At 49.2% G+C, this 15,585-nt stretch overlaps 1 protein-coding gene across 1 annotated transcript in view; it reads right to left on the bottom strand.

The window, feature by feature from the left end:
- Positions 1 to 15,585, bottom strand: part of PMFBP1 (polyamine modulated factor 1 binding protein 1) — an 83,985-nt gene that overhangs the window by 31,347 nt on the left and 37,053 nt on the right. The window contains 1 exon segment of the mRNA XM_086848202.1: positions 3,663 to 3,730. Within this exon segment, the coding sequence (XP_086704328.1) occupies positions 3,663 to 3,730 (68 nt within the window).

Genomic DNA, 15,585 nt, shown 5'->3' with positions numbered 1-15,585 from the left:
CCAACCCTGAGCAGCAACAAGCATACAGTGCTTCAGAGTCTGGCTGTGCTGCTGCCTCTCACTGGCGTCACACAGCCTACATGCCGGTTTGCCTGGTACGGGATGTGGAGGGTCTCTTCATATTCCCATGCCAGAATTCTCCAGCCACAGGTAAAAGCACAGTCTGTGAACTCACTGCTTTGTCCTGGGGATGCTCAGTGTGACTCACACTGTCACAGCCTGTACCTGCATCCACTCAACAAACCACACACACAGCCACAGTATTTTGAAACTGAAGGAAAGTGTGAGATTCTTCACTTTGGAGGCGTCTAACACCAAAAGTGATTTGGAACCAGGGAGATAAACATTTGGGTTTTACAACTGAAACGCAGACTCTCAAGAACAGCAAATCACACTTTCTTGCCCAAAAGCCCTTTCAGGGACTTCACCGAGCTGAGGAAGGCTGATGCTGAACTGCCCTGAGCCCCAGGCTCTCCCATCCTGCTGCTCCTCACCAGATGCTGCCCAGAGTGGCAGGCTGTGACCCACACAACTTTCCACGCGCCTGCGCATAATTATTTATCCTCTCCCTGTGCAGACAGCTCGAAACAGTGTCTTGCCCAGGTGCAAAAGCCCAAATGCACTCTCTTGGGGCTCCCCAGATCAGCATACATGCAAAGAAGAGGGAGAAAATAAAAAAAAAAGTCTTAATACCTGTCCCGAATGTCCAGATATTCCAGAGACCTTTCGAGTGCCGACACGGAAGGCTGCAGCGTTGGACAGGACACTCAGGGTCCCTCCGCTGGACATTGCAAGCCCTGCGCTGAGCTTGCAGCTCTCCCCAAGGTCATGGGGCTCATATCGGAGCAGGGGCTGGACCTGGCGCAGAGCAAACCAGCAGGAATCCCGCTCTGCGGGTCGGGAGAGGCTCGCGGCAGCTCCTCAATGCACACCGTGCCTACGAGCTCGCTGACCTGGCGAGTGCAGGGGCTCTGTGGCTGGTGAGAGCCCCAAGGGACACGAGCAAGCCCTGGATGAGCCACCTGTGGGACTGCCTGCCCATCCAGCCCGATGCCCTGGCCCTAGCCCTGCATCCTCAGAGAAGTTCAAGGGGAGCAGGTGGGAGCTCGGTAGAGGGAGAAATGGGAAATAAATAAAGCAGGAGGACAGGGTGGGAAGGGGGGCTCAGTTCTCATTCCCAGACTCAAGCAGACTTTGCAATGCGAGTGTGGACCCTCCTGGCAGGGCACCCAGCAGCTGCCTCCCCACGCTGCAGTTTTTATAAATTCTGGGAAACACTTTTAGACAGACACTGGCACTCATAAATTATACAGCTCATTTGCATATTCCAGTCATGAGACATTATGCAAATGTGACCTGATTTGCATAATGGATTCCTCTTGTCGCTTCACTTGCTTCATGCTTTTAAAAAACAAAATGAAATAAAATGAAAGCACAGGAAGGTGAAAGCAGCAAGTTCCCAGCGCTGCTGCGCCTCCTCCTGCCACACTGTCACCCTCACCAGCGGCAGCGAGCGAGTGAAAAACCAAAGCCCTCATGGGTTATTTCTCTCGTAATTACAACAAACTAACTTTCTCTTGGTTTTGATGCTTCATGCCAAGGAACGCATCGGAGCCGCTTAGGGGAGCTGAGCTCTGGCCGGCAGGACAGGAGCGCGCCGGCCGGGGCCATGCAGGGCGCTCGGGCTGGGAGCCGTGCGACGTTCGTGGGCTGCCATGGGGCTGTGGGGCACGGCTGCCCCGCTGGAACTTCAGCAGCACTCGTTTTGAAAGACAGGTGCACGGGAGAGGCGAGGGGAGGGGTTGTGTCGATTGTTTATCGCAAAACACGGCGGCGATGTGTTGGAAGGAGCAGGCAGGAGTGGCAGGCGCCCCGGCACGCTCCGGCAGGCATCGGCCGCCCGAGCATCCCTTGGCAGGGCTGGCGCAGCCCCGGCCCCCCTGCGCCCTGCGAGGCACAGCCGTGCCAGGCGGCTGGCGGCCGGACCCGCTGGGAAAACTTAACTGTAATTCTCCAGCTTTTAAAATCAATTAACCCGTGTGTTAATTAACATCAAGTCGACGGGAGGAGGAGGAGGAGGGGAGAGCGGGAGGGAGGAGGGAGGAAAAGAGCTGCAAGGGCGGATGGCAGCGGAGTTGGCACAGTGCCATCCATTCAGTGGCAACGCCACAGCTCCCTGCGATCGCGGCAGCGGGTATATGTTACGGGGGCCCTGAGCGCGGGCCAGACAGTGCCGTAGAGCCAAGGGAGATTATCCAGACCCCCAGGAGCAAACGGCAGGCAGCGACCGGAGGCGCAAGTGCCAGGATTACAGAGCGGGCTCCTCCGCCGTGAGCCCTTCCTCGGACGCACACCATGGGGATGGGGCTCCCCCGCCAGCGCCGCACAACTCGGACTTCCAGCACTTTTCCCCCTTTAGACATCATTCTGCCGCAGTGGAGCCAGCACAACGGATGCTTTCACACCCTGCGAGACAAAGGCCGTCGTCTCCGCCATGACACCGCTCCGTTCCAAGCCGAGGCCGGCATCTTGGAGTCTTTAAAAATAAATGGAGAAGGGAAATGCGAACAATACACACAGCAATCGAAAAAACCTCATCGACAAACCCCTTGTGCCCGCTCTCCATGCCAGGGGCAACATGGGCATCTGTCGCAGCAGAAGGCGTTTGTGTGGGGCTTGCTTTTTTATTTTTTTTTTGGCTTTTTTTTTTTTTTTTGGCTTTTTTTTTCCCCGCAAGCTGTTGGCGTGTTTTGCCATTCAGGTTCGTTTACAATTAATGCCAAAAAAAGCCCAACCACACCCAGCCCAGTCAACAACAAACAAAAGGGAGTAGTCGACATGGAGGGAGAAATGCCCAGAGAAGCTGCAAGAATGCGAGCTCCGGCCGGTGCCATTTGCCACTTGGACAACCTCAGGGAAAGGTGCCAAATCTGCAGCTCGGGAGGGACTCCGAGGAGCGAACGCCAAGGTCTCCGAACAGCCGAGGGAAGGAAGGGAGGAAGGAGTACCGCTCTTACAGGGCAGGATCAGACTGCACACAGCCTCTGCTGGGAGGAGAGGGAATGTTTGACGGTGTAGCGATCTGCCTGTGTGTGCACACGCACACGGAACAGTGCGTACAGACACACACACACATGCACACACCGCCTCGGTCGGTGCAGAGGAGCTGTGGCAGGGGGGTGACGAGATGCGTGTGTGCCTCTGTGTACACGTGTGGGGGTATTTATTTGTGTGCACGCGTGTAACACACGCAGGGAGATGTGTGTGTGCATCAGTGAGAGAGAACGACAGGGAGTGAGGAAGAGACAGAGACACACACACACACACACTCACCCACCGTCAGTATACATCCCACTTTTTGACCTAGGTGTACACGGAAGACAAAATAAAAATCATACTGGAGCAGCAAGCAGACAGCAGAGATTTATCTACATTCACTGCTATCACCAGGGAGATGAATGGGGCCGATCTGAAGCCCTTCACGAGATCCACTATGGGAGTGAAGGAGGAGGAGGGATGCCACACAGACATGCACAAACTTGAAGACAGAGAGATTTGGAAGGTGCTACTTGTAAAACCCAGGTGGCACTCGGAGGGCGAGCAAGGGAAGGAGCACGGGGTCCGGAGGGCACAGGGGCTTCTGGACAAGGCTGGCTACTTACGGTGTCTGCGCTGCTGAGGATCCTGAAAGGTGTTCTGTTGGCACTGGGCGCTGAGCCAGGGAAGGGCACTGGAGACAAAAGGGAGAGACAAAAAATAAAGTCATACAATGGGAATATTAATTGCCTCTCTTGCGGATTTTACAAAACTCACAAAATTATTGCTATTTTTTTTTTTTTTTTTTTTTTTGCTTTTTTTTTGTGGCTTGGTGCACTTCCCTTCTGCATGGAAAATACTAGCATAGGATCTACAGCCCAGCTACAGGGCTCGGGATTAACAGTGCTGGCATCTTTTGGGCATATTTTTTCTTTTAATGAATGAGCTTTCGCTGTTAATGAGGAATAATCGTTTGGCTAATGAGCTTTGAAACATTAAGAGAAAAGAGGGTTTTTTCCCGTTAATTGCCCTGGTGCGACCGCATGGATGGATTACAAAAGACAGCAGTAGGAACGCAGTACAAAGAGGGGAAATGTCTCTTGGAGTGGGATAAATGCAGAGATGGGTGATACGTCCCTGCACCTCTCCTTCCTTCGCTCTCTCTTACTCCCTCTCTGCCAACTGCTACGGGTTTCCATAACTCCGCAATCAAAGTGGATGCTCGGGGAAGATTATTATAGTCAAACAGTGAAGCGTCGGCGGCTAATGTCTCCAGTGTTTAATCATCATACAGTAGAATGGTTTTATGCATATTTCATTTGCATATCATTAAACCACGCTAGCGCGGGACATTCAGAGCTGGAGAGGTACAAAGTTGGGGGGAGAGAGTGGGAGAGTGAGAACGAGACAGAGGGAGGAAGGTCCCTGTGATGCCTATCTTCAAAAGCCAGGGACTTGTTCCATGATCTGTCTTCTACTTTTACTAAAATCATGATGACTTGGAAACCTTTGAAGTTGGATATAACCTTGGATTCTTCTAATTCCAGCAGAGTGATGTATTAGAAAGGGGGAAATGATGCTGCACTAGACATTTAAAGGAATATAAGCTCCAGTGGAATGGAAATAGGAGCTCTTTGGGGAACGAGCTAGCAGAGCCAGCCACAGCCTCAACATTACACTGCTGTGTTCATTCTGCTGAAGGATACCAAAGTAATACAAAAGAAATGAAGACAGCATATACATTAAGATGGGGATTATATTTACTCTTTCCCTTTTCTTTTCCTTTTTAAAAGCACAAAGAAGGATGGAACCAGCGGTAATTTACACGCTAATTAGCAAATTGTTGCCTCTTTTTGTGTTTGTTTTTCTTCTCTGTTTTGGAGAGGGGCGTTTTCACCACTGAAGTGATTAATCAATTATTTGGTAGCACAGATCCTTCTCCACTGGCATTTATCAAGAAGAGAAGGTGGTGGCTGCGGGGGGAGGAACACAGTGGGCTCTTTGTAGATCTTATACATGCACAACATATTAATTGGGGTCTTTATAAAGCTCTCTCAATAGACTATTTCTTTCCTGGAGACCAGCAGCTGGTTAGCCACCGTTGGCGACTCTTCAAACATCCCTTTTGGCTGGGGGCAGTTCTGCCGCTGTTTGTTGTTGTGCTTTATTTTCTCTCTCCACAGTGGGGGCTGCGGGCGCGACGCTCCCACTGCCCACGCTTCTATAGAGAAGATGGACAGACAGAATCAGTACCAAGACAATCTCTTGAGCTGGATGGGGAACTCTGCTTCCAAATGAAATGCTGTTTTATATTTAAATTACCTTCCTTTTCCTCCCCATTCCTCTTCTCCTCCAAGTCTTTGTGTCGGTTATGAATATTCAGATGAGCCATGATGTGGTTACACTGTACAATTACTTGTGTCCGTGATAGAGGCAAAGGCACTGAGGAAAGACAGAGCCAGATGAGCTTGGAGCTCATTTGGGGTTTGTTTTCTGTATTTTTCCCCCATCTCTGTGGCACTGCGGCACATGCAGATGTCGCTGTTGTTCTTCATAAAGCCCTAATGATATGCAAAAGCATAATGACCCCATTTGGGTTCAGAGCATCAACGAAATATTATTGGGGGGGGAATCCTAACTGAAGGAATGTCCACATAAATTATTTTTATTTAAATCAAGAGGTGGCAGTGAGGCAGAGGAAGTCACATGAATACATGCATAATGTGAGCACACAGAAAGGTTATCACCAAGGAGAAGAGGGTTTTGCACTGTGCCTGGGACAAACAGGCTCATTTGGGGAAATCGTTCAGCCCACCATGTGATTTACTTATCATCATTCATCCCTCAGCCAGGGCACCAGGCGTGCTCGCTGCTGGAGACCTGGAGTGCTGGGAGCTGCCTGGATGATTCCTGGTTATCATTCAGAAATACCATGAAGTGTGTGGTGGAAGGGGGATAGGAGTAAAGGAACCGGAGGGAGAATGTTTTAAATGCCGCAGCTCAGTGACAAAGGAGGGGCCTGATGACAGCCCAGCGAGGGAGTGACAGCAGAGGCCATCCAGGTGCTGGCTGATGCCAGGCTGGCATCCCAAGGGACAGAGTGCTGACACAGTGGCTGGTGGATCCCCACCACAGGTTGGTGGGACACAGGGGCTTGGGGCAGAGCAGCTTTGGCCACTGTGCCACTGGGAAGCCTGCCGAGGACAGGGAGTCCAGAGCTGGTCAGATCCACCCTCACTCATTTTCCTCAGAGTAGTGAATGGTACCTGGATATAATAAGTACAAAAATGTGTGGGGAACAGGACCTTTTGGTTGCTCTGTCCAGCTGCTTTTCTGGGTTGGGACCTCCACCCATATCCATCAGCAAGGAACAAAGAGAGGCAGAATGAGCCAACAGTCAACAGCAATGCTGTGACATCAGCCGTGTGAGCTCAGCTCAGGGATATTCGCCTCATAAGTTGCCCTGCACTGATCCTGGACAACTGTACAGCCTCCTCACACCCTTGGTGGTGGACAGGACCTGTGCTGCAGAAAGGGAAACAGTACTGTTTTCGTCTCCACTCAAAAAGGCAGAGGCAGGTGGAGAGTAAGGTCAGTTGCATATGGGACCCAGAGTGGGAGAATTCTCCTCTGCTCCCATGCTCTGGGCATGCACTGACCATACCTGTGGCTCCAGAAAGGCTCCTGAGCAATCTCTTGGCGGCCCTACTGTCTCTAAGGGTGTGCTGCCTGTCACAGGCACAGCAGTGTGAGAGCCCATGACCCCCAGGCACAAAGTAACCAGGGGGCCTTAGGCTCAAACATTGAGACCCCAGACAGGAGGGCTACACTCTGGTCTGTGTCTAAGGAGCAATGTGCAGGGGGTGCAATGACCTGTAGAAGAGATGGCAGCTGCTTCCCCATGCTGTTCAGACTCCTGACCACAGGCCCATCCAGCTGTCACCTCCCTCCATTCCTTTTCCACAACTCAACAGATGTGTCCCTTCTGCATTCCCTGCTCTGCAAGGGTGCCCAGGAGACTGAGAAAAGGCTGCCAGGTCTGTTCAGAACCAGGACACTAGGATGGCCTCCGGGCAGCAATTCCAAACCTGGGCTTGCCACTAGAAACTGCCTGCAAAAATTCTGGATGTGAAGGATAACCCAACAGGCAACCTGACCCAACAGCTCTGTGTGCATGTCCTGCCCATGCCCATGCAGCCTCTCAGGGGCACAACTAAGGCATGTTGCCACCCTGGTGACAAGGAACCTGCAGTCAAACCAGCCCGGACCCAAGTGAGCAGCCCAAAGCTGTCTGTGAGGAACAGAGCTGCCGTGATCGGATGGAATGATCTGAGCAGATCCTAGAATCATATCATGGAATGGTTTGGGTCAGAAGGACCTTAATGAAAATCTAGTTCCACCCCATCAACCACACAGCCAATGGCTTCCTGACCCCAGTGCTGTGACACTGCTGATCTGGATGCTGCAGAACGCCAACCCTGCTGGTGCTGCCTGGCTCTGCCTCATCGTTCTGACCTCCAGCCTCAAAGCAGGTCAGTACCGAGGTGTCCAAACCAAACAGAGCCTGGGAATATGGAACTACTGAAACCAACAGAAAGCAACTCTACAGAAGGACCATGCCCCTACCATGCCCTTGTCATCCTTACAGGTGCTGAATCCTTCCCCAACCTGGTTTTGCAGAGCAGGGTGCCCAATCCTGAATGGTGCCTTGGCATGCCATGAGCCTTAAGGATGGGACTAACAGGGCAAAGCCTGAGCAGAAATCTGCCCTAAGGCGCAGGGTAGGACAAGGATTCATGGACAGGCTAGGAGGCACAAACATGGTGGTGCAATGTCACCATCTCTTCCCGTGTCCATACTCATAGACAGCCCTCCCTGCCAGCTCCACAGGCCTGTCCACTCTGTCCAGAGATCCTGGTGCAGCCAGGTGCAGCCCAGTGCAGCCCATCACCCTAACAATGGCTGGTTGACAGCCTCAGAGGGTTTTCTAACCCAGACATGGAGTAGGCTGCAGAGCAGATTGATGGCTCTGGCCATGGATTCACTTGGTTAACACTTCTGCAGTCTTCAAGGTTTCTGCTCCTGTTGCACGTCGAACAGGATCTGGCACTCCAAGAGGAGCTCAAAGGCTGAGGACTGGACAGAGGAGTCCAGCAGCCTGCTGCCTGCTCCTCAGATAGAGAAACCCCCAGGGAAAATGGAACGAAGCTTAGGACCAAACCCAATCAGAGTCACTCCACAAGTGCTACCAAAGAGGAGCAGGAAGGAGACTGTGCTCTGTGCTGGGAAAATGAGCATAGAGAATACGGTGGGCAAGGCAGAAGGAGGGGGGTGCAGCACACAGCAAGAGTCAGGATGCTAACCCATCACACCCCCATGGAGCATCCTGCACCTCGCTCTGCATCCAACAGGCTCAAATAGTTCCTGCCACTTCCCAACATGCACAGATGGGAAATATTACCAGAAATATCACCCCCTGGGTTCAAGACACTCAGATTGCAGCCAGTTGGAATGGTCAGTTGACTATTTGGAAGTCTCCCCATGGAGACTTTAGGAAAGGGCAGCTCCCAGAGCACTGCAGAAGCCATTGTGTTGTTTGTCAATTCACCAAATAACCTGAAGAAATTGCTAGTTAGGAAAAGGAAATTCAAGCATTTAAAGAATATATTGCTATTCAAAACACCAAAAGAACTGTTTTGCAAATAGTAGCATTGCTGAAGAGGGGAGGGAAGTACAGGGTTTTATCAGTCATTTGATATTACATATAAGCAGTTTATTAAAGAATTAAATATTTATAGACTATAAAGCAAGCAGGGCGATGAGTTGCAAACAGCTCGCTGAGAAGTATGTTATAAACATTCAGTCTGTCAGGAACTAATAAAGTACGGAGGACACAAATGTTTTGTAAAATCACCAGGCCAGTGATGAATCTCCACAGCTGAGATGCTACAGAACCCATGAAGGTTCTTGCTGCACCATGACTCCAGAGCCTGCAGAGGAGGGATGGAGTCAGATGGGGCTGTGTAACTGCAGACATGCTGAGCACTAATGGAAATGCACATGATTCAGTGCTTGGGGAAACTTGATGTGTCATGTTATTCTAAACACAGATCTATTAATAGGAAGTTCAGGATTTTTCAGAGAGTTCAAGGTACTTCCCTTTTAGCTTTTATTGCAGCTAATCTTACATTTCCAACAAAATTAAAGTTTGTGATTCAGATTAAGGTCCTCTCCCTGCAAAGCCCTTGCCTCACCTTCCCTTCCCTAAAGGACAGCTCCAGGTAGCAGCTTCCCTGTCCCCAGCAGTCCCCTGGAGCATCCAGACTCAAGTTTGGAGAGCAGCAGCTCCTTCCATCACAGACACAGCACATTTGCAATGAACAAGTAAGATTTTCAGAGACTGTACAAGAGGAACAAATCGGTGGCAGACCCCAAGGACACAAATACCTTTTTATTGGCAGCACTGGGGGAAATGGCAGCTGATGGTAGCAACGGGCATTTTTTCCTGCATGAAACAGACAGGTTTCATTTTCCAACAGACATCTTCACAGCAATCATGAGGAGATTGCTGTTCTGTTACTAGTGGAGATAAAAGACTCTCCAGATTACTTTATATTTTTGTGCAGTCAAGCCCAGGCCCAGAAGTGATTTTTAATATAGGGTGAACTAACACCTTTGGTCATGTCCAGGAAGATTCCTAATAGCTGTCCCCACAGTTTCAAGCCTTTTGGGGTGGATGAAACGGAGCATTTGGAATTCATTCTCTCTGTGAGACATCAGGACTCGGACCCACTTGGCCACCAGTCACCGACTCCATGCCTCAGGCCGGCACTGCAGTGAGCACCTCCTCCCAAGATGGGGAAAGAGCACGGCGGTTGCCTCCTTCCTGGCTCAGGTAAGTCCTTCTGAGGTGCCAACGTTAATTAACAGGAGAATAAACAGGCTAAGAACTGTCTGGGGTTGGTGAAAACAGGTTCCATTTAGTGGACAGAGAGAAACCTCCATTTGCCAGCTGCTCTTTCTGCACTTAGACAAGGTGGGAGATTTCATCCTCTGGGATGTAATTAAGACAGATGTTTTTTTCCCAATAATTTGCAGTAATTATTCATGCTTATTTGCCAGGGAGGGTATAGCTGACTAAATTTTGGGTTAAATAGGAACCTTTGTTGTCCTGTGTGGAAATGATTATAACAAGGTTCAGCTCTCACCAGATTCAAAGGCTACAGAAGGTGTATTGAAAAGCACAGCCCTATCAAAGGCACAAACCCCATTAGTTCCAGATGGATTGCTCGAGTGGTTTCTCTCTTGAGCCCAGAGCCTGTTAGCTTCAGGGGTTTCTACAGGAAAGTGTGGTATCTCCCAGAGAGCATCATAACCAAATTCTGCTGTTTCTGAGCTGCTGCTGTCAGCACAAGCTCCATCACTGACTAAACCCTGAAAAGATCCCTAAGCACAATCCCAAACCAGGACAACATCCGCTGAGCTCCACTGTTCCTTTCTTCCTTTTCCCCCTTACTCCAGCCCAGCTCTCACCTCTCCCCACATCAGCACACCGTGACATTTTGCACCTGCAAATAGCTTCTATACTGCAGTGGTTTTACCAAATATTGTTCTATCCCTCTCCTTCCCTACAATCCTAAAATCATGGAACACAGTGCCATATACTGGGGCTTACCAGTGGCCAGGCTCATGCCTCCATTGCATTGATGAGCTCTCTGCAGGACACACAGCCCAGCTCTTGGACTGCCCCCATCACTGCTGTTGCATATTTTGGTGCTGTGCCCATCTCCTTTCAGCTCAACTCCTCAGGGCCAGCAGGACACATCAGTTCATGGCACAACTCACTGACCCCACATTTGACACATGTTGCAAGTTACTATTTACCTTTTTGCTCCTTCAGTGTTTGGTGTGGATGCAGGAACCCCACCCTACTTTCAGACAAGATGGACATGTTACTAGCAGATGGTTTGTACTCTCTCCTCCCAGTCCCATCCCACTTCAGGCCTTGCTGGCCCCTGCTTGAACTGCTGTAAAGTCAGCAGTTCCCCAACCCCTTAACTCTCCCCTTACCTTCTTCGTGAGGACATGGAGAACAAGGAAGAGATAGACTGCTTGGAGAGAATGCTGCAGGATGAGAATTATCAGCACATTTTATTGGCATATTCCCACCTGCTAGCATTATGACCTGCAGGATGCAGGTAAAGAGTTCCAACTCAGTATGGATTAAATACCTGTGTGCCCAAGCAAGCATCAGACTCACAGGTCGAATCATAAAGAGGAGATATTTAAAGGTGTGCTTGACGTTCCTCTGTAAGCATTTTGCAGGTCTCTGTATGGTGCCAAGCATTAGTCAGGCAGCTAACGTGCATCACTCAGGCCAGGAAACCCCAGGAGAAAGCTAATGACAAACACCGTGACACACAGCTCTGTGTGAGCCCAGTGATTTCAATCAGCACCAAGGGAACTGACTGTCCTCTCAGGTATTCAGGGGTCACATCTGAGCTATTGCAAACTTCCCAAGCACATCTTCCCTACCCACACGTATGTGCAGAGTCTGTTTGTCGTCCATGGTTGGAGCCAGAACAGAATGGAGAATGAGCTGTTCAGGCTTAGAGAGCAGCTGCTCCAGGGTTGTAGTGATGCAGGGCAGGGCTGCCCCAGGGGTGTGGGGAGACAGTGTGCCTCTAAAACTCTCTCATATGCTGCCATGACACTCATCTCCAGCAGCATGAAGTGCACATTTCAAAGGCCACACAGAACAGCTGGATCACATTCCCAGGAGAACTGGTGTTTTGTGTCCTGTATCTTGCACATCTAACTCAGAACAGGAACACATTTCACCAGGCAACAGATTATCCCAAGCACACTGTCTCCACTGAGCAGTTCTGAGCATTCCTCGGACAAACATGATGCTGTGTCCCTCTCACTAATTCAAGTTTTAAATACAGCAAGTATACACACGTGCATCATATATTTTGTCATAGATGTTCCCTATGTATATTAAGATTATTTTACTTAATGGTCTCCTTTAAGGAATATTTGTCTTGGCAGCCTGTGAGCAAGGCTACTGCTGAGCACACTCCTCCTGCTCGCCTAGTCAGATCCATGGCCCTGGGTGCTGTTTCAGTGCCTGGCACGTGTCCCACAGAGCATGTGGGAGTCATGTTGGCTAACAGGATGTGTGGCTGTCACACTGTCTGACAGCTGCTACACCATGAGCCTTGAGAACCGAAAAGAGCTCAGAATCCACCCAGGGCAGTGGGAACAGAGCACCCTGCAAAATTGTCATGAAGTGCTTTACTGTGTGTTTGACCTAACATGCTGGAAAACTTCCAAGGAGGAAGAAGATGTCCTCTCACCTCTAATGGGATGTTACCCCACATCAACACTCACCAGACTGCCTCTGCTTTGGCTCCGATGCCAGCACAAGGAGGTGCAGGAACAAATTTCAAAGCTGAGAAGGGAGGAACACTGGAACATTCTCTTTTAGCATGGCCAGTTATGTAGTTTTAAACAGCTCCAGAAACTCCAACCCTGATTTCTAAGGAGAGGGTCTGCAGCAAAGACCAGCAATATTTAAACATTTGTACTGTGCTGACAAAAATGAGATAACCTGCAAAACCCACAACTACTTCCCACACCACCTGGTCAGTCCTTGGACGGCATCACTGCGAAGGCACTTGTGCTATAGGATGTCAGATAGTCATGTTTATTTCTTACTGAAAGAATTAGAAGGGACATTTGGCAGTGGATGTACTGCCTCATTACTGCCTACAGAGGAATATTTCTGCATCTTGTTAAAAAGATCATGATTAAGTCAACACCTGATTTATCCTAATGTCTTTTTTCCTATATTCACAGAATTACAGAATCACCAGGTTGGAAGACACCTTCAAGATCATCGCGTCCAACCCATGCCCTAGCACCTCAACTAAACCATGGCACTGAGTTCTGTCAGAGTGCTCACATCTGCTGACATCTCTGAATGCTCTGGGCAGCGGCTCAGAGAGCTGTGCCTGGAGCCAGCGCCCCAGTGGTGCTGGGGAGTGGGAGGGTGCACATGCAAGGGGCTCCTTGCATGACAGAGCCTTGGACCCTCAGCATGACAGAAAAGGGTTTTGCAGGTCTTCCAACAGACAGCAACACAATAAACAGCCCCAAAATTATCTGCTATCACTAAACAGTTTTATTACAGAAAAGCGTTGAAATTGAAAATGATCAATGTGCTTTTAGGAGCCTGTGGAGATAGCTCACCTGTACTCACTGAAAGAAAAGAGGTGATTTTAGAAGCTACTGTTAGAATCTGCCCTATCCTCCTCCCTTTTCAACCAAGGGAAAACATAAGAAAGAGGGGCAGAGGGAAGACAATAAACTCAGGAATTCCACAGCTTTGCTCTCCTGACGGGATCTTACCAAAATTATGTTACTGTTTGCCATTCCGTTGTTTATCCTTGTCACTGTGGGTTTAGGGTTTTCTATGCCCAGGTTTATTCATGAAATACTAAGCAAAAGACCAAGATTGTTCATGTTTCACCATAGAGGGGTCTAAATAGTGATCATACATTGACAGAATTTGCATCCAATGTCATGGGCCACACAACCCACATGCACTTGGGGTAAAACATCCAGATCACAGACTCACAGCACTGTTTGGGCTGGAAGGCACCTTCAGAGGTCCCACCCCTGACATGAGCAGGAGCAAGGAAGGACCAAAGTTGGCCTTTTCCTGTCATTTTTCAAAAAGGTGTCTCTGACTTCCCAGGAAACAGGTAATACAATGTGAACAGTTACACTGAACACTTACAGACAGATTGACCAGAGCACTTTCAAAAGAACCCAGACGGTTCACAGACTTCAAGTTCCAGGCTGCTGATCTAACCCAGTGGTTATTTAAAGCCATCAAGTCTTCAACACAGGAAACAAACTATTCCTTTTCCTTTGGCAGCAGCATCTTCATGTTTGAAAGCTGTTGTCAGATCAGCCTCCTCTGCTGGTATAATAAAATTTGTACCTAGGGGCCAAAAGATAGGACAGACCAGAGCTGGAATGCCTCTGTACTTTTGCTGACTCATCTGTTCAGAAGTATAAGCAACTATTCTGGAAGCAATATCACACTAGCACCAAAAGCTTCCCAAAGTTGATTCCCAGCCTACATTTACCTTCACAAATAAATGCAGAGAATCAATTCATTATCTTCTTATCAAACACCACAAAAGACTGGCCCAAAATAGCACTTTCCCCTAGCAAAGGGTTCCCACTGGTTCATTGTTCATCCATTCCTGTAGGAATAATCCATTCTGTTTGTATGAGTGTGCTGGAATGGCTTGAGGGGTGAGATGGATTCCTAAAGTGTCCAGCCCTGTGTGATTCATAGTCAAAGCTCTTGAGCTGGAACAGGTCAGGTGCTAATCCTCTCTGCTTTGTCTGCCACAAAAAGCAGCATTTGACACATCAAGGTTTTGCACTGAATTTCTGTGGCAGATGTGCAGCCGCCTCCAGCAGGACATGAGCTGTGCACTCCTGGAGAGTGACGTCAGAGCAGGGGTGGTGAGGTGAACACCACGTCAGACACACCATCAGCCTGCCTGCCTCTGACATGAAATCCGCCCATCTCCACTGATCGCTGTTTCATTCAAAGGCTGTTTTAAAGGATGTGATTTTCATGAGCATACAGCTCAGACCAGGAATACTGTATTTCTTTCTCCTGAGTGATGAAGTGGGAACTTGGACTCTTTGCATTGATTTCTAATCTGCTATTTCATACTCTGAGAGTGAGCCCTGGAAACCACGTTCTCTCAGCTGCTCTTTGAGGTTTATGTAAGTAAGAGCAGCTGAGGCTGGTCAGGCCAAAAGGGAGGACTGAAATATCAGAGTTCCAAACTTTACTCAACCCACAGCTCTTCAGCCTGGCCAGCCAGAGTAATAATAATAATATCAAGAACAGTAATAATCATAGCAGTAAAGAGAGAAGACATGTGCGGACTTTGATGCAAAGGAGCTCAAGGTATAACTCTGCTCCTTGGGGTGTAGGCAAGTTCCACCTCCCCAGGGCTGGCAAAATATTTGGAAGACAAGAAATTAAAAGCACGAGGATCTGCTAATCAGAAAGGCAAAGGCACACACAGACCCGTGCTCAGATCCACTCCTGAGCACACCTGGATTTTGTCTCATTCCACACGTGCACCAGAGCCATGGCTGGGCAGGGGCCTACTCTTGGTTCCTAAGAGCCTGACTTGCAGGAAAGCCCCCAGTACAGTCACACTACTTTCCCCAAACAGCACAGGGATTGCACTCCTTTCCCATTAAACCTGGGTTGGGTTTCTGACAATGAACACCTGTAATTAAAGTGGCAAAAATCTTCTTTCCAGGTGCAGAGGAGACCTTTATTATTTGTTACTATAAGGCATATAGATTTTTTTTCATTGCAGTCACTTTTGTTTCAGAGGTCATGAAGCACACCCTCCTCTCCTTAAACACCAGCACTGGGGATTTAATTCCTGTGCCTCCTGACAAACTGCATCCCACAGATGTCGATGCCTACTGCCTGCA

Source organism: Cyanistes caeruleus, chromosome 12, assembly GCF_971803275.1.
Source record: "Cyanistes caeruleus chromosome 12, bCyaCae1.hap1.1, whole genome shotgun sequence".
NCBI classification, from domain to species: domain Eukaryota; kingdom Metazoa; phylum Chordata; class Aves; order Passeriformes; family Paridae; genus Cyanistes; species Cyanistes caeruleus.
This window is presented reverse-complemented; position numbering and strand designations above follow the sequence as displayed.